Here is a 20,241-nt window from a genome sequence, read left to right as displayed (position 1 = left end):
TGGACTACAGCACATATACTACAATAACTGGTAGGAACAAATTACTTTTTTTTTTAAAACCACAATAACTTGATCACTATCAGAATTCAACTTTTATCCAAACAAGCTAGTTTCATTACACACCTCAAATTCATCCAAGCTTGGGATAAATATTGAATACAGGAATTAAAAAGTGACAACAGAGAATGCAGTAGGCCTTAACATCAAGGGTATGAAGTCTCATCAAAACAGAGGTCAACAGGAAAACCTTTCATGGAGGAAGGTAATTGCCAGAGGCTAGTCATAGTTCCAAACCTTTGTTTACGGTGTTCCTCAGATCAGCACTCTTTATGCAATTATGTTCAGTTGATTCTATAGCATATGCAGGGGTAGCAAAAATGCACCAGAGAGTACATACTAATTGACAAAACAACAATAGAAAAGGGGAAGTTTGGGATGAAGATGCATTTGCCAGAAGGCACAATGTATATTCCAATTTATATTAAAAACAAAAATTAGAAAAGAGCACAACACTGAATGTGTACAAGCCACTGGTTAGGAGACAGCATTCAGTGATAGGAAGACCTTTATATTCATGATAAAGATTTCATAACTCACTGTAACAAATCAGAAATGAGAAGTTATAATTATGAAGCAAACTCAAAAAAGGTCTAGTCTTTTGAAGGTAGATTTACAGAAGTAAAAATCTTTACTCCTTCAAAACCTATTTCCACAGATTGCTAAATTGGTAACAAGATGCAAAATCAAAACATATCTAATAATAGTGAAAAGATTAAATTTTGATTTCCACTATAACCAAGAGGAATATTAGAACAAAAAAACGGAAAACATACTTGCTCATAAGAGTGACATATTTAAGAAGAAGCATTTCAAAGACAAAGACAATCAAAGAACATGGGATCACAACAGTTAACTCCAGGTGAAGACCTGGCATTGGCACATATCTGATGTACAAATTACTTCCTATTGCACTGTAACGATCCCATCACCAGTAGTAATATTTAGCAAAACAGCCATAATAAATACCAGTTCCTTACCTAAATAGTCAGAGTATGTTCCATATGCAAACAGGTTCAATAATTGGAAGTAGGCAGCATGGGATCCATTAGCCAGCTGGGGAGAAAGACTCAAAGATTACTGACACTTACACTTTTAAAGTGGAAAACTGTAGGAGTTAAGTTTGAATCCAAAAATACAAAATTTATTGAAGGGCAAGTTATAAGTTCCAAAATTTGTAAATGAACCTAATATTCATGCTGATATCAACTAAAAAAATTGTCAGAAATTCACTAAAGTTCCACATTCCCAATCTTGGATATACAGGAAACAGTGAATACAACATCAATTTCTTGGTTTGAAAATTAACAGAGTGTTCCCTTCCTTCTTTCTGCTTAGTGTTGGTGCAATTGCCTGTCTGATGGTCTGCTGGGTTTCAGCACTTCACCTTCAGTGACAAAACCTAAAAACAAAACATCCATGGGACCACCAATATCAGGCTGCTAAGCTGAAGCAGCAATGCAGAGATTCGAACAAACAGCACTCCCCACTATTCCTATGTTACCTAGTATGTTTCAGCTCAGCAAGCAAACTTACAGCCTGAACCAATCTATCTTGAATGCTGGCGATCATTTCACCCCTCACCTAAATGGCTATACTCATTTGTCTATGCACAAAGTAGGGTGCATAGACAAATGAGTGCTCAAGGTAACAAATTTCACTGGTAAGTGGATTCCAAGCCTCATCAAAACAATACGAGTGAAGATGTACATGCAAAACATCCTAATACATCATGTCAGATGAGCACCTGGAAAATTCACTTGGTTTGGATGTGTAATTGAGGTGTCAACTAGTAACTATAGGGAGGGGGCAGGGACAGCAGGGACCCATATTAGATTTCATGTATTGTCACATGTATATAAAAATATACAAAGCTTTCTCCAGTATGAAAGACCACTGTGCACTACAGTTCTTCTTCACAGCCAATTTTGCATCCATGTTACTAGCGTATCTTTGATTCTATGAGCTAACATTCCTCAAGTCTACTGTGCAGTAGAAGAACATTTGAAAAAAAAGAGCTGAAGACGACCTTGTGCCTGACCAAATCTGCTCTGTCATTCAATGCGATCTTGGGCTTCACCTCCACTTCCTCAACTCTTTCCCCGAAATTCTAAATTTATCTCTCAATGATGGAACACCTGCAACCCTTTGGAGAATTTAAAAAAATTTGATAACTCTTTCAAGGTTGAAACCTCTTCCTGTTCAGTCCCAGATGATTCACCCCTTACATTCTGTTCATCAGTTAGTGGAAACATCATAGTTTTTAGCTTGCCAAGCACCTTCATAATCTTGAATGCTTTAAAATGAGTGAGTTTTTAAAATATTTCTAAACTCCAGAGAATAACAAATGCCCTTTGCAAGGCCAGACCCGACACATCATTTGTATTACCCTCACCCAACCTCTTTCCTCAACTCAAGGTTACTTCAATGCAATCTGCTCTTAAAGAAATGTGAACTAGTTTTGCTTAGTAATTCTATTCTAAATTATTGTTTCCAAAAGCTTTCCATTCATGCAAGTTATATATTAAGGCTGTTATTGGTGAATTTATGGTTACACATGTTCATATCTGTAAAAAAGGTGCAACCAAGGCTAAACAAAAACAATGCTGTTCTTATTTGGCAGCCCTTCAAGTCTCAGTAAGCTTCCGCCACCCCTACTGCCATGATCACCACCACTTCCGCCTCCACCAGCGCCACTCACCTGCATTCTGCTGACACGCCCCCCACAGACCCCACTGTCACTATCCCCACACCCCAGAACTCCGAAGGCAACATTATCCCAGCTCATGCCTCCACCCCCATTCCCCCCACCATCACACCCACTCCAGGTACTGGCTCCGACCCCACTCCCAGCTCCACACCCACACCAGATCCCAGCTCCCGGCCCTGCCGAGTTTTCACCATCCCTCCAGACCTCCCACTCACTAAGGGCGAACGATCAGTCTTCAGCAAAGGACTCCCCTTCATCCCCCTCCGTCCACGCATCAATGAATTTAATACACGACGTGACATCGAACAATTCTTCCGTCGCCTCCGCCTCCGAGCTTACTTTCACAATCAGGACTCCCGCCCACCTTCCGAGGGCCCCTTCGCCCACCTCCAACACACTGCATCCACCTGGACATCCCGCGCTGGCTGATTACCTGCCCTCGACCTCTTCATTTCCAACTGCCGCCGGGACATTAACCGCCTCAACCTGTCATCCCCCCTCCCCCACTCCAACCTCTAACCCTCAACGCGCAGCCCTCCAATCCCTCTGCTCCAATCCCAACCTCACCATTAAGCCAGCGGATAAAGGGGGCGCAGTGGTAGTCTGGCGCACTGACCTCTACACCGCTGAAGCCAAACGCCAACTCGAGGACACCTCTTCCTACTGCTCCCTCGACCATGACCCCACCCCCCATCACCAAACCATCATCTCCCAGACCATACAGAACCTCATCACCTCAGGAGATCTCCCACCCACAGCTTCCAACCTCATAGTCCGGGAACCCCGCACTGCCCGGTTCTACCTCCTTCCCAAGATCCACAAGCCTGACCACCCTGGCCAACCCATTGTCTCAGCATGCTCCTGCCCCACTGAACTCATCTCTACCTACCTCGACACTGTCCTATTCCCCCCTAGTCCAGGAACTCCCCACATACGTTCGAGACACCATCCCCGCCCTCCACCTCCAAGACTTCCGTTTCCCCGGCCCCCAACGCCTTATCTTCACCATGGATATCCAATCCCTCTACACCTCCATTCGCCATGACCAGGGCCTCCAAGCCCTCCGTTTTTTCCTCTCCAGACGTCCCCAACAGTACCCTTCCACTGACACTCATTCATTTGGCTGAACGGGTCCTCACCCTTAATTTCTCCTTTGAATCCTCCCACTTCCTCCAGACCAAAGGCGTAGCCATGGGCACCTGTATGGGCCCCAGCTATGCCTGTCTCTTTGTTGGCTACGTAGAACAGTTGATCTTCCGTAATTACACCGGCACCACTCCCCACCTCTTCCTCCGCTACATTGATAACTGCATTGGCGCCACCTCGTGCTCCCGCGAGGAGGTTGAGCAATTCATCAACTTCACCAACACATTCCACCCTGACCTCAAATTTACCTGAACTATCTCTGACACCTCGCTCCCCTTCCTGGACCTCTCCATCTCCATTAATGACGACCGACTTGACACTGACATTTTTTACAAACCCACCGACTCCCATAGCTACCTGGATTACACCTCTTCCCACCCTATCTCTTGCAAAAATGCCATCCCGTATTCCCAATTTCTCCGCCTCCGCTGTATCTGCTCCCAGGAGGACCAGTTCCACCATAGGACACACCAGATGGCCTCCTCCTTTAGAGACCGCAATTTCCCTTCCCACGTGGTTAAAGATGCCCTCCAACGCATCTCGTCCACATCCCCGCACCTCCGCCCTCAGACCCCACCCCTCCAACCGTAACAAGGACAGAACGCCCCTGGTGCTCACCTTCCACCCTATAAACCTTCACATCAACCAAGTCATCCGCCGACATTTCTGCCACCGCCAAAAAGACCCCACCACCAGGGATATATTTCCCTCCCCACCCCTTTCCGCCTTCCGCAAAGACCGTTCCCTCCGTGACTACCTGGTCAGGTCCACACGCCCCTACGACCCACCCTCCCATTCTGGCACTTTCCCCTGCCACCGCAGGAACTGTAAAACCTGTGCCCACACCTCCTCCCTCACCTCTATCCAAGGCCCTAAAGGAGCCTTCCATATCCATCAAAGTTTCACCTGCACATCCACTAATATCATTTATTGTATCCGTTGCTCCTGATGTGGTCTCCTCTACATTGGGGAGACTGGGCGCCTCCTAGCAGAGCGCTTTAGGGAACATCTCCAAGACACCCGCACCAATCAACCAAACCGACCCGTGGCCCAACATTTCAACTCCCCCTCCCACTCTGCCGAGGTCGTGGAGGTCCTGGGCCTCCTTCACCGCTGCTCCCTCACCAGACGCCTGGAGGAAGAACGCCTCATCTTCCGCCTCGGAACACTTCAACCCCAGGGCATCAATGTGGACTTCAACAGCTTCCTCATTTCCCCTTCCCCCACCTCATCTTAGTTTCAAACTTCCAGCTCAGTAACTGTCTCCTTGACTTGTCCGGACTTGTCCGACCTGCCTATCTTCTTTTCCACCTATCCACTCCACCCTCTCCTCCTTGACCTATCACCTTCATCTCCTCCCCCACTCACCCATTGTACTCTATGCTACTCTCTCCCCACCCCCACCCTCCTCTAGCTTATCTCTCCACGCTTCAGGCTCACTGCCTTTATTCCTGATGAAGGGCTTCTGCCCGAAACATCGATTTCGCTGCTCGTTGGATGCTGCCTGAACTGCTGTGCTCTTCCAGCACCACTAATCCACTATTTGGTTTTCAGCATCTGCAGTCATTGTTTTTACCTTTTACTCTGTAAAGGTCTGTCATTTCTCTTGTATCTGGCACAGAGAAGACAGATATTAAGTTAGTGATCAACATATTTGAGGGACTAATTTGTCTCAGGCAAGTGTCCAAACTATGAAGCATCTGTCACCTTCTGGGGATGATCAGACATGAGAAATTATAACAGCAAATTTGTCCCTTGACTCCTACTTTTAAATCCAGAAATTGGACACAATGGGTGCCAATTTCTTTCCATGATCCCAGACAGAGTGGTGGCAAGCTACATCATCTTTTAGATATCAGAAATCTGCCGGATTCCGTTGACACTAAAATGTCCATGGACAAGCCTATCCTTCCTATTTAAAAATGTCAGGCCATTGAATATCACCTTTTCCTCGAGAATCCTGAAGAAGGGCTTGTGCCTGAAACATCGATTCTCCTGCTCCTTTGATGCTGCTTGACCTGCTGCACTTTTCCAGCAACACATTTTTAAGCTCTAATCCACACAACAGCTCTCTCAAAAAATAAACCATCTTGCTATTGGTTCTTTTGTCAATTATTTTAAAAGTTGTCCCATTTGGTTAATGACTGCCTGGTCAGTGGAAAAAGGTCATCTGTAAATGCCTATAAAACCCTTCACTACTTTGAACAAACTTCTTTCTTTATTCTCAGACACACAGTGTCTCAAATTCTCTCTCTAATCTTTGATTGCTGAAGCCAATTACAGCACCTAATGATGATCAGCTTTGTCGCACAATTTAGATAAACTGAATTTAGGCCAGTATCACACAGGGCAGTTATGAACTAAATCAAGGATGCTCAATTAACCACTTAGAATAATATTTAAAACTTTGAGAAAAGCCACAAAAACTGCTATTATTCAGTGTATCTTTTTGCTTATTTATGTTCATATTACATACCAAATACTTAACACTTGAAATTAATAAATAGTACTTACTAATATTCTAAGATTCTAAAGAGAAGTATCTGAAAATTGCAAAAATTAAAGCATAGAAAATTAAGTAAAGACTTGTAGCATATAGGGAAAAGTTAAGAAAAGTGAACTGTTTATGTTGCACTCTTTCTTACCTCCTGTATATTAGGTGTTTCCAAAAGTTCACCAAAAACAAAAACTCCTGGAGCCTCTAATACTTGGCTAATAAGGGTAGTTAATGCTGGGCCTTTTGCATTCCTGGACAACAAAATGAATTGTTCCAAAGGATTACTTGTAGGTTTTGATTCTCCTGCCATTGCACAAAAGGTGACTCACTGTAAAACAAAAGTTGGCATTTTTAAGTTACACTAGTGCCAAAACAGAAAATAGTTTGTATGGTGAAATCTCCAAAGTACGCAAGTTATCTGTAGAGCATTTCTCAGCTGCCTTTGTTCTAGTTTCTCCTGCAATGATGAAAGCCTCAAATATATCACAAATTAAATTGAAATCAGTTTATTGTAAAAGAAATACTCTAATAAATAATTCCCAATCTACTTTTAAAAGAGAAATATGTTGCTTTTCTAATTGACTTTCTTCAATAAACACCACCCCAAGAGAACAATTTCAAACAAGATGAAACAGAAATTCACTAAAAGGAAAGAAATGATCTTTTATATATTGAGGGAATTATATCAAAATGGGAAGCAGTACTGAACAGAGTACCTAGGGATCAGTATTTCAGTCTGTACTTTTCCCAATTTACATTAATTGCTTAGCTTTTAAATCCTTCTGGTACATGCACTAGAGCTCCCCTACCTTAGTTTGCTAATTTTTGCAAGCTTACCTAATTTACGAAGTCATTTGTATGATTACAATATAATTTACTATCAATGTCCCTACCATGAGCCAGAAGGCCCAGGTTCACCTCCAGAAGTGCACAATAACACATCTCTGAGCAGGCTGATTAGAAACTACCTAAACACAGGTAGGAAAAAACAATCAAAGACTAATGACTTTATGGAGATGAAATTCACAACTGATCAAATTCAAAACAACTGCAAGGTTCTACATATTTTGCAGAATATATATGAATATTATCAGTATACTGTATAGGATGCAGAAATAACAGATATTGATAGGAATGTATGACTCAGATTGGACATTTAATATAGGAGAATTCTTAGTTTGACTGCTATTCTCTTGAATTCAAGTTAGAATGATGCTAGAACTGTACAACATTGTAGTCAGTTTCAAACTTGAATGCAGTATTCAGTTTATTGCTAAGGGAAAGGGAAAGCCAAAGAAAAAGTGGAGAAAATACAGAGGATTCAACTAAAAGGAAAGGTTGGAGAAATTATTAGCCTTGAAGAATTGAGCATTTAAAAAATAAATCAATTTCTTCTGAAATGCTATTTCAAAAATGAGAAAACAGAAGCAATTGAAATGAGCAAAAAATCAGACTGAAGGCAGATCATAGGATACACGTCTGATCTTGCACTAATCTTCCTAGAAAAGTATAGGCAAAATCCTTAGCTTCATCCAAGAGATTATGATGGAAAGACTGACTTGCATTAATAAATTTTTATGACTATCAGTCACCTCAAATTACAATACAGTCAATGAAGTTTGTTACATGACTGCAGTCTGCACACAGCAAGCTTCCACAAATATATGACGACAACCAGCAATTTTCGATCACAAGAAATAGAAATTGCTGGAGGAACTCAGCAGGTTTGGCAGCATTTGTGGAGAGAAAGGAGACTTAACATTTCAAATTCAGTGACCTTTCTTCAGAAATGGACTTGGAAATGTTAACACTGCTTTCTTTCCACAGATGTCGCCATATCAGAGTTCCTCCAGGAAATTGTTTGGTTTTAGATCTTCTTCATCCACAGTTCTCTGTCTGATTTTAGAAGGAGGAAAATTAGAACTTAGAAGCAGGAGTAAACAATTCAGCCTTTTAAACATGATCTGCCATTTGATAAAATAATTGCTAATCTGGTTGTAGTCTCAACTCCACTCATCTGATTGCCAAATCCCCCACCCCTACAATAATTCTGATTCCACCTTCAACAATCTAACTCCGTTACGAATAGACTTCATGAACCAGCCTCTTCTGCCTTCCGGAGAAGATAATTCCACAAACCATTAACCCTCAGAAAAACAAATTCTCATCTCCATCTTAAAACAACTCATTCTTAAACTTTGATTTGTGGTTCTAGTCCCATCTCATCATGGAATGTGGATGTCACTAGCAAGATCAACATTTGTTGCCCATTCCAAATTGCTTGTGACAGATGGTTTTCAAGGTCATTTCAAAATACAGTTAATGGTAAATTATATTTAATCAAGTCTAGAGTCACATCGGCAAGACCTGATAAGGACAGCAAATTTCTATCCCCAAAAAGATCATTAATGAGCTAAAAAGGGTTTTAATGGCAATCTAGGATAGTTCCACGATGACCAAAACTGAGACGAGCTTTCAATTCCAGACTTTTATCAATCAAAATTGAATTCTACCACCTGCCAAGGTGGAATGTGAACCAGTGACCCAAGCATTAGCCCACCCTCTGGTGGTCTAGTCCCATGGCATTACCACTGTAAGCTGCCAGCCCAAGAGGAAACATCCTCCCAGTGTCCATTCTACCAAGTCCCTCAGGATCGATATTTCAAAATCTTTAAACATTCTTCTAAATTGCAAAAGGGTATAAGGACAAACCTGTCCAACCTTTCTTTTCAAGATAAACCTTCATCCCAGGAATGTCATATGAATCTTCTCTGAACTGCTTCTAACAATTTATCCTTGGTTCACAAAGGAGATAAAAACTCATTGTACTTGAGATGTAGACATATCAACACCCTGCACAGACAATAAAACTTGCTTTTTTAAATAAAAAAAAAACATTCGATTCCTTTGCAATATAATATTTAATTTGCCTTCCTAATCACTTACTGTATACACATACTAGCTTTGAGAGACTAATGTTCCAGGACACCTTCTACACATCCAAGTATTGCAATCTTTCTCCATTTAAAGATTATACTTTCAAGTAGGCAGATTTACACTTTTCCACATTGTACTTGGTCACTTCTCGCAATGAATTGATAGATTCTAAATGGATGAGGAATGACAACAATTAAAAAGGAATAAATATCAGTTAAGACATCAGAAATAAAGTCCCCTGCTCTTCCTAATAGTACCACAGGATCTTTTACATTCACTCAAATATGCAGGTGGGGCATATTAAATTTGAAAAGTGGTTCCTCCAGACAGCATAGTGCTCTCTCCAAAATGTACTAGAGCACCAGTTTTGATTGCTTGCAAGACATGAGTAAATGCAAGTTATTCTTCATTCTGGACCGAGGATGGAAGACAAATCAAACAATGCTCTAATTCCTGTGAAAAGATGGAAGAGCCTGAAAAAGGGTCAATAGTGAGGAGCGCCTTAAATACCACTCACTATAATGTCATGCAGATCTGGTAGAACAACAGCTTGGGATCTCGAAGGAATAAGACCTACCATCAGTTCATTCACCTGGTCTCTGTAACAATACCACATTGCACAGTGGTTAGCACTGTTGCCTCACAGCACCAGAGACCCAGCTTCAATTCCCGCCTCAGGTGACTGTGTGTGGAGTTTGCACATTCTCCCCGTGTCTGCGTGGGTTTCCTCTGGGTGCTCTGGTTTCCTCCCGCAGTCCAAAAATGTGCAGGTTAGGTGAATTGGCCATGCTAAATTGCCTGTAGTATTAGGGGCAGGGGTAAATGTAGGGGAATGGGTCTGGGTGGGTTACGCTTTGGCGGGTCAGTGTGGACTTGTTGGGCCTGTGCCACCCAAAATGAACAACTTCACATTTACTTACTTAACCTATCAATATCTCTAAATTCTTTGTATCCCTGCTGCAACTCACCTTTCCACCTGTTTTTGTCATATGCAAATATGGCAACAATAGATTTGCTTCTTTCTTCCAAGTCATTAAATATTGTAAACAATTGCTACCTTTGCACTGATTCTTGTGGAACCCCACTGATTACAGTTCACCAACCTGAAAAAGAAACCCTTTTCCCCATTCTCAGTTTACTGTCCATTAGCTAGTCCTCTATCCATGAGAATATACTACCTCTAACACTGTGGGCTCCAATCTCACCACTTCACTTTTTATGAGGTACCTTGTTAAATGCCTTCTGGAAATCCAAGTACAAACACACCTACAGGTTGCCCACTATTCACTCCAGTTCAGACTTCCTCAAAAACATGAAGAAATTAGTCAGACATTATTTGCCTTTCATGAAGCCATGGCAACTCTACAATTAGATTATGGATTTCCCAGAATGTGCTATTAATTCCTTATAAAATGATCCCAATATTTTTCCAATACAAGTTAGGCTGATCAACCTGTAGTTGCATTTTTGCCTCCCTCCCTCCCTTTTTGAAAAAGGGTGCCATACTACCAGTTTTCCAAACATCATGTACTTCTCCAGACTTCAAGGATTTTTGGAAAATTACAACCAATGCCTCCATTATCTCTTGAAATCTGCAGATGCAAGCCATCATTGACCAGGGGTCATATCGGTCTTTCATCTCATTTGTTTGTCCAATACTACTACTTTAATGATGAGTACTTAATTCCTCTCCCATACTCTTTAGTAAGAATAGGATGTTTGAAGTATCTTCCATCATATGGACATCTGTTTAACTCCTCTGCAATTCCTCGTTTCTCATAACTTTTTCCCCCCCCGATTCATTTTTTAAAAGGGGTCTATGTTCATTTTGACCTCTCACCTTTTCATAAGTGTACAGAAGCTAATCAGTTTTTAATATTTCTTGCTAGTTTGTTCATGTAGTTTTTCTCTTTTTTTTTTGAGTCCTCCTATCCCAGACTTCAGAGCTATCACTAACTTTCACTTCCTTATAAGCTTTTTCTTTCAAATTTTTACTCAGATGTACAGCATGGAAACAGACCCTTCAGTCCAACTTGTCCATCCCAACCAAAATCTAGTCCACTTGCCAGCACCCGGCCCATATCCCTCCAATCCCTTCCTATTCATATACCCATCCAAATGCCTTTTTAAAATGTTGCAATTGTACCAGCCTCCACCACATCCTCTGGCAGCTCATTATGTTAAAAAGTTGCCTCTTTAGGTCTGTTTTATATCTTTTCCCCCCCCTCACCCAAAACCTATGCCTTCCAGTTATGGACTCCCCCAGCCCAGGGAAAAGACTTTGTCTACTTATCCTATTCATGTCCCTTAATTTTAGAAATCTCTATAAAAGGTCACCCCCCTCGGCCATCAACGCTCCAGGGAAAAGAGCCCCAGCCTATTCAATCTCTCCCTATAGCTCAAATCATCCAACTCTGGCAACATCCTTGTAAGTCTTTTCTGAACCCTTTCAGGTTTCACAACTTCCTTCCAATAGGAAGGAGACCAGAATTGCACACAATATTCCAAAAGTGGTCAAACCAATGTCCTATCCAGCTGCAACATGACCTCCCAACTCCTGTACTCAATACTCTGACCAATAAAGGAAAGCATACCAAATACCTTCTTCACTATCCTATCCACCTGCGACTCCACTTTCAAGGATCTATGAACCTGCACTCCCAGGTCTCTTTGATCAGCAACAATCCCTAGGACCTTACCATTAAGTGTATAAGTCCTGCTAAGATTTGCTTTCCCAAAATGTAGCACCTCAATTATCTAAATTAAACAGCACCTGCCACTTCAGCCATTGGCCCATCTGATCAAGATCCTGTTGTAAGCGAAGAAGGCTACTTCCGATATCCACTACACCTCCAATTTTGGTGTCATCAGCAAACTTACTAACTATACCTCTCATGCTCACATCCAAGTCATTTATATAAATGATGCAAAGTAGTGGACCCAGCACCGATCCTTGCGGCACTCCATTGGTCACAGGCCTCCAGTCTGAAAAACAACCCTCCACCACCACCACCCTCTGTCTTCTACCTTTGAGCCAGTTTTGTATGCAAATGGATAGCTTTCCCTGTATTCCATGAGATCTAACCATGCTAAACAGTCTCCCATGGGAAACTGCATCGAACACCTTACTGAAGTCCATACAGATCACATCCACCGCTCTGCCCTCATCAATCCTCTTTGTTACTTCTTCAAAAAGTAACCCAACCAAATTTGAGAGACATGATTTCCCCCCACAAAAAGCCATGTTGACTATCCCTAATCAGTCCTTGCTTTTCCAAATACATGTACATCCTGCCCCTCAGGATTCCCTCCAACAACTTGCTGGCCACCGACGTCAAGTATAGTTCCCTGGCTTGTCCTTACTACCTTTCTTAAATAGTGGCACCACGTTAGCCAATCTCCAGTCTTCCGGCACCTCACCTGTGACTATCGATGATAGAAATATCTCACCAAGAGACCCAGCAATCACTTCCCTAGCTTGCCACAGAGTTCTAGGGTACACCTAATCAGGTCCTTGGAGTTTAACCACTTTTATGCGTTGCAAGACATCCAGCACTTTCCTTAACTTCTGTGAGATATTGTATTCTCGGTACCTTCACTAACCCATTCACAAGCTCTTTATTTCTATTCATTCATAACTCCTTTACTAACCCACTCACAAGCAAAAATCAGTGTTCCTGTTCCATTCATAAAACTACACTTCTGTAGTACGTTTACTATCACAAGATACTGTTAACCAAATTTCAAACAACTCTTTCAAACACTTACTGCATTTTCACACCTTATCAGCCCTTGCAACAAGCAGGGTTTACCTCTGAATCAGTGTAGTGATCAGAACAATACCATCATGTCTCATGCAACATTATAACAGTAAATCAACCCTTAATATAGATTATAGAATATCAAACAAAGAGTTTCCCCAGTTAGTATGCACTTATTAAATAGCTTCTTGGAGCGATAATGTCCCAGTTAAAAGTTAACTGTCAAACCAGCACTTAAGAAAAATTGCACAAATGAAATGAAACTCTCACCAGCAAATAGTAAACAAATCTCACAACCCAGCTGTGGTAATCAGTTTAATATCCTTTATTCTTTTATTCAGTACATGTACAATTTCTAATTTATTTACAGCATATACATCTAGTGTTTTTACTAACATTTACTAACTTAAAAGTCAAAGGACTAACACTTCCTAATTAGACAAACAGACTGGACACTTAAAAATCACACTAGAAGCAGCAGCCAGCACTTAGTACATGCTTTAACCCATTTCCAGTCTTCCAGGGCAGAAGCCCCTGAAACCTTTGGACTACAGATGAAACAATGAACACCATTGTAATGGAATTTTTAATATATGTAAGAATTGTGTATAAAGGGACTTGTTTAAGAACTATATTTTGAGATTCTATTGCCGCCTTGAACTTGTGCTACTTGCAGTTTCTGAATAAAAAAAAAGGTTATTTTCACCGCTCACTGATTTCGGTCATTATTTGAACACAACCCCACACTTCTTTGATAAACAATGATTGGTTTATCCCTCAGAATTTTTCCTCCTTATTGGGAGGCATTCTTTTGCTGAGTCACGAATCACCTCTTTAAAATGCCTGCCACTGCTTACCTACGGTCTTTCCTGTTAAATCTATCCACCAGCCCAGTTTGGCTAACCTTATTCTCATTTCATTGCAATTCCCTTCAAATTAAACAATTGTTTCCAACCCAAGATTCACTCTGGAACTGAATATTAAATTTCATCAATTTATGATCTTTACTTCATGTAGGATCTTTTACTGGAGGTCATATATTGAAACTGCCTCATTACCAGATCCAAGACAGCCAGTTCCCTGCTGGCTCCTCGACATATTACTCTAGGAAATTATTCCTAATGCATTCTATGAATTTGTTGTTGCAAGTACCCTTTCCAACCTGATTAATCCCAATCAACAAAATGATTAAAGTCACCCATAATTATTGCTCTATTCTTTTAGAGGCTCCAATTATTTGTTAAATTTATACACTTTCTCAGCATGACTAATGTTTGGTAGTTCATACACTACTCCTAGTAATGTCTTCTTTCACTTTTTTTTACTTCCACTCAAATGGAACTTTACATCACCCAAGCCTAGATGGTCTCTCAGAACTTTTATTAACAGTGCTACCCCACCACTTTTCCTTCCTACGATCTGAAAGGTCAAATACACCTGAATGTTAAGCTGCCAGTTTGGACCTCCTTTTAACCTTGTGTGTGTAATGGCTTTGAGATCATATCCATTGAACTCCAATTGCACTGCTGAATCATCTACCTTATTCCAAAAGCCTCATGTGTTAAGATACAAAACATTTAAGTTTGATCTATTATCAAATTTTCTTACATTTTTAATGATTTGTTGGTGCAAAATGACACTCACACAGTCTCTTATTTTCAAGTAATAACGAGCCCATCACTAACCTGCACTCTTACTTTCTCCTTTACCTTAGATTTTCTAAATTTCCATGCCACTGAATCCATCCCTGTATTTAGTTTAAGGCCCTCCTTGGCAGACCATGTCTATCAGCAGGTGGAATAAGGACAAAGACATAGGTAAAAACAAGGACTACAGATGCTGGAATTACCAGAATCTAGATTAGAGTGGTGCTGGAAAAGCACAGCAGGTCAGGCAGCATCTGAGGAGCAGGAAGAAAAAAAATAATAGACGTTTCGGCCAAAAGCCCTTCATCAGGAATAGAGGCAGGGTGGAGAGATCTCCACACTGCAGACAGTCCCAAGCAACATTTGGAAAATATCACTGACATCAGAATATGGTCCTTTATCAAGGCTTTAATTACAGGAGAGAAAGGGACTGAAACAAGAGAAGGCGGGGGGAAAGAGAGAGAGAAAAAAAAAGAGTCAGTGAGCAAGGTGGATGGTGGGCAAGATCACATTGCAAAGACCAGTTTACAGCCCCAGTTGAGAAAGGGAACAACAGGAAGGCACCTCCTCCAGCCATTTAGAATGGACATACTACTGTAGTTAGGAGACATTACAATGTAGGTTTTTTTCAGAATGAGACCTGGTTTAAAATACAAGGGAAGGACTCAACAAACTAGTTTTATTGCCTAGAATATAGAAGTTTGAATTATAGACATTTTCTGAAGTTAAGAGTGAACAAATAGTTCATTGCTACAGAGACAGACCCTTCAACAATGACATTTTTACATACATTGATCATTAGCAGTTTAGAACAGCCTTTTATAAGCACAATCAATCTAGCAACAGTTGCTCAGTGAACTAAAACAAAAGTGATCATGTTTAAGAAACAAGTAGTCTATGACTTGGGTTAGTTGATGAACAAAGAGAGCAGAAAAATCTAGTCTTACTGAAAGGTTTAAAACGTGTGCTTAGGATCAATTGAGATTTTAAAATCAGCCAAATGGAAAATTGTGACGACTGTTGGAAGGAGCAGCATGATGGAATTGACAAAGTGGATAGCTTTGGTTTTAACACCCTAGCAAATCCCTTCATAATTTAAAGGCCTCTATCAGAATAGGGAAAAAAAAACACACCAGCCCACTTAATCATTCCTTGTAGCTGAATCCTCAAGTTTAGCAACATTGAGGATATTTTTGACATTTCCCAGACCCGCAGCTTCCCTTTTGTAAAATAAAGGACCATATATTTGAACCAATATTCAACATACATTCCTGCATAAATAAAATACCAGAACTTGGTTTGCCTGATCAACTTGTACTACTTTCAGTGATGGACTTGTAATCCTGGATTTTACTGTCCCTCTACCTTGTTTAATTACTTATCTTCCATACACTTCTACTAAAATGGATCAGCTTACTATAAATTTCATTTATCTACCAGCCTATTTCTTTCTATGTTTTGATACAGTACTTCACATTCCTAATCTTTGCCAATGCAATATCAGCACCACTAGAAAACACTTCTCCCATGTCCAAAAACCCTCATATTAGCACTGATATTTTCTGGTCATGTAACACATTCTACAACTCATCTAACTCCACACACCTTCACCTTTTGTCACAACTTTGTGGCAACTTATCTTACTACACATGATTTTTAAAAAAAAATTTACATTAACATGATGAGGGAAAACAATCCAATGAACGGTTAAATTCATTTTCTATCTTTGTTTAAAAAAAAATTGGATTTCAGCCAAGTACCAAAGTACATGGGGACGTAGAAGAGAAAGAAAATTACTTTTTAAAAAAAAACTCAGCAGGTCTGGGAGCATGCGTGGAGAGAAAGCAAAGTTAACGTTTCGGGTTCAGTGATTTTTCTTTAGACCTGCTAAGTTTTTTTCCAAGCAATTTCCTTGTTGTTTCTGATTTACAGTATCCGCAGTTCTTTAGAGCTGTTTGGAATTAAGAGAACCTAATTACGCTTAGTAACAAAAGAAGGTACATGAGTTCTCGTCTGCATTGTACTCATTTACACTTCAACTCTATCAGAACTCTGTAGATCATCAGTTTTAAACCCATTTTTAAAAAGGGTTTTCCCGCTCAAATCGAGCGACAAAGAACACACCTTTAAGAAGTCACGTTTTAAACTCCGAAGAAAATTCTCGATCCTTTAAATCACACAACCAAAGAAAGAACAATGTGTTTGACGCTCACCGCTAGGCCCAGATCCGATATCCCTGCAACCACACAACGTGCTAATAGCTCAAACAGCTAAGCCCTACAATACATTTAACAGACAACTACAATTACTGCCTTTCAGTCAACCACTACCGAAGCATCTACAATCCACATGCTATTGAACAACTCACCTACGACTAGGCCCTTTGCCTCAGTCCCTCTTTCAGAAGAGAGCTGGGCGCCCCCGCCTCGCTTAGCGGCTATTGGCCGGAACCGCAGCCTCCTGGACCCACCCCTAACACCAATCGAGCTTTCTATTTGCTGGCTCAGCTATCGATCAAATCACGTAAACCAGCCAACCGTGTTTCATTCATAAGGCGGATCCGTTAGGTGCGCCTCGTGATTCTGACATTTAAATGTAAGTCTCACGCACGCGGAGTAGCTGTCGCTCCTACTATTGTGTTCTGTGGAAGGATGATTTCTTTCCACAAATGTTGAGTCTTTCCAGCATTTTCTGTTTTTGGTTCTGATTTCCAACGTCTGCAGTTCTTTTGTTTCTTTTTGCTCTTGTTTTACGTTAGGAGGACGAAAGTGAGAACGGCTGGAAATAACGATTCAGTTAGCAACTGCGGGCCAATCACTCAAGTTAAGGAACCTTTAGCGTTGAGGAATCAAATTGACAAAACATCAAGATATCACGTTGCTTGATTTAAGTTAGCACGGAAACCAAACAGGGCCCCAATTCTAGGTAGGACAATATGTATCAAACATTATTTGGATGGAAATGAAGTTGAGCTTATCGGAATCTCACCACTGTAACCAGGGTCAGTATACAGGTACACCAGAAGGGGAAAAAAAACAGTAATTAAGATGAAAGAGGTCTAACATATCTTTTATACTCTTAAAATGGAGAACCTGTACAACAGGTGCATTCATTTCCAAATATTACTGTTTCCTAAGTGGTTATCCCTTTGTTAACATTTGCAAATCAACAAATGTTCTGTCTCTCATACTGATTCTCCCATTTTTAATCAATTCAATATGATTTGGGAATTCAATACCACCACACAATTTGTGATGCAATGACAATGATGCTACAAGTGGACTTTTCCTTGAACAGTTCTGCCCTGCATGATGGGGTTAGCAGTCAGTGCAAGTGAGAAAAGCATAAAACCTCAACTTATTTTTTCCCTGATACCATCTCAACGTAGAATCCTGATGAAGGCCATGACTCAGTTATCTTCCTTAATGTTCTCTATCCTGCACAGCCATGGCATCTGCCACTGCCTCTTTTAGAAACTTTCTTAATCAGCTTGCTTAGAGATGTTGTAATGCATCTCTGGAGTGACTTGAGCCAGATCTCCTGGTTCACAGGTTGGGACATTGTGACACTAGAGTCTCATGCTACCTGTTTTAGGAACAGGAGTCCTAATTGTTTCAACCTATAGACCTCCCAGCTGTCCGACTCAGTTGACATTTCAGGTTACGGTAACCCTTCCTCAGCATTGATAGTAGCTAGGAAAATGTCAGTTTATATGCAGAAGATAGGGGGCTCAATTCCCACCTATAGTTTACTCTTTACCTCCTCCCTCCACCCTATCTTCTGCATATAAACCGATATTTTCCTAATTATTATCAGTTCTGAGGAAGGGTCACTGGACCCGAAATGTTAACTCTGATTTCTTTTCACAGGTGTTACTAGACCTGCTGAGCTTTTCCAGCAACTTCTGTTTTTGTTTTTGATTTACATCATCTGCAGTTCTTTCAGTTTATATTTAGTGTCAAACTCAGACTGTGGTGAGATCATACCTGGAATATTGTGTCCTGTTTTGGTCTCCTTACTTGAAGGTGGCATTGGACGCAGTTCAGAAGAGGTTCATCAGGTTGATTCCAGGGATGGGAGAGCTGTTGCACGAGGAGCAGTTGAATAGTTTGGGCTGGAGTTCAGAAGGATGGGGGGGGGGGGTGGGATCTGAAATGCTGAAAAGGATTGATAAGGTGGATGTTTAACAGATGTTCCACCTTGTGGGACAATCTCAAATATGAGGTCATAGATATAGAGTGAGAGGTTCAAAACTGAGATGAGGATAACTACTTCTTTTAGAGGGTTGTGAATCTGTGGAACTCAGTGCCCCAAAGTGCAATGGAGGCAAAATCAATCAACAGGTTCAAGAAAGAAATAGATATGTTTCTGATGAAAAGCAGGATAAAGGGCTATGGGGAGCCGGCAGGAAAGTAGAGTAGGATTAGATTAGCCATGATCATGTTAAATATGGATTAGTTGTATGAGAAAATTCTCATGCAGATTCCTTTTAACCTCATTCTTGAATATTAAGAAACTCTACTGGACAAATAGCATAAGTGTTGTGTCAATAGCATAAGTCAGAGGCTGGGTAATTTTTGTTAAGAGGCTTAGCTTTTAGCTTGCAAAGCCTTTCCACTATTTAAAAAACAAAATCAGGCATGTGATGGAATGGTGTCTCATTTGGATGGATGCATCTGCATCAACACTGACAAAGTTCAACACCATCTCTAGACCAAAGCATCTGATTAGTATATCATTCCTAGCCAAAATATTGACTTTTTTCATACACCATTTATACTAACTATAGGATGTTATTTAGAAACTTAGCAAGGCTTCTTAAGGATCATCTCTCAAACTCAGTTTTCCCCACCCAGAAAGACCCCATGCAATGAAATGTGATAATGGAATCAATCTCCCAAAAAGCTAATGACCATATCTCAGGAAAGAAAGATGTTTAACTCAAGTACACCAATCCTGAGATTGAAGATGTGTCATTTCTGAATGTTGCTCAGCACATCCAGGCAGTTGAGCTAAGTGATAGTCTGGTTACTCAAAGCTGTTAACTTGTCAGCTACCTTGGGAATTACTCCTAAAGTGATCTCATCAACTTATAAATACAGACTCTGGTCACTGCTAGTGATGACTTAAGATGATATGTTGAATATTGGGCTTCTTATTTTGTTTCATAACTATGCCCTTTAATGACTTGCAACTCAATGTTAGGTAACATTGATTATATTTATGCATGTCTATTAAGTGTTTGTGAGAGAATTTTAAATTTTCCTTGTGATTTATAACCAACAAATAGCGTTCTTCATATGGCTTTCTGTTTGAAAAATATTCACAGACACAGCAGGATAAAGCTAGGGGAGTAAACTAAAACCTCTTTGATCTCAACTGATTTGAAAGCAAAACAGTTTGCTGAGCCAAGTCACGTTTATTTCATCACAAGGTCTACACTGAGGGGAAAAAAACACAAATGGCTCCTTAGTAAAGCATTAAAGG

The 20,241-nt window shown here is 40.6% G+C and overlaps 1 protein-coding gene across 3 annotated transcripts in view; it reads right to left on the bottom strand.

The window, feature by feature from the left end:
- The window catches only part of cops7a (COP9 constitutive photomorphogenic homolog subunit 7A), a 40,534-nt gene extending 23,309 nt beyond the window's left edge, over nucleotides 1–17,225 (bottom strand). Inside the window, exons 1-3 of one of the 3 annotated variants that reach the window (XM_072572516.1) lie at nucleotides 17,123–17,225; nucleotides 6,559–6,738; nucleotides 1,038–1,113 (exon numbers count right to left, since the gene is read on the bottom strand). In XM_072572516.1, coding sequence (XP_072428617.1) covers nucleotides 1,038–1,113; nucleotides 6,559–6,720 — 238 coding nt within the window. In that variant the 5' untranslated portion in view covers nucleotides 6,721–6,738; nucleotides 17,123–17,225. Of the gene's footprint in view, nucleotides 1–1,037; nucleotides 1,114–6,558; nucleotides 6,739–16,878; nucleotides 16,898–16,967 lie in introns of those variants that run through there. The other 2 variants (XM_072572517.1, XM_072572519.1) reach the window with 2 other exon arrangements.
- Nucleotides 17,226–20,241: the final 3,016 nt, after the last annotated feature.

This window comes from Chiloscyllium punctatum, chromosome 6, assembly GCF_047496795.1.
Source record: "Chiloscyllium punctatum isolate Juve2018m chromosome 6, sChiPun1.3, whole genome shotgun sequence".
NCBI lineage: Eukaryota > Metazoa > Chordata > Chondrichthyes > Orectolobiformes > Hemiscylliidae > Chiloscyllium > Chiloscyllium punctatum.
The sequence above is the reverse complement of the archived record's forward strand: the minus strand, read 5'-3'. Positions and strand labels throughout refer to the sequence as shown.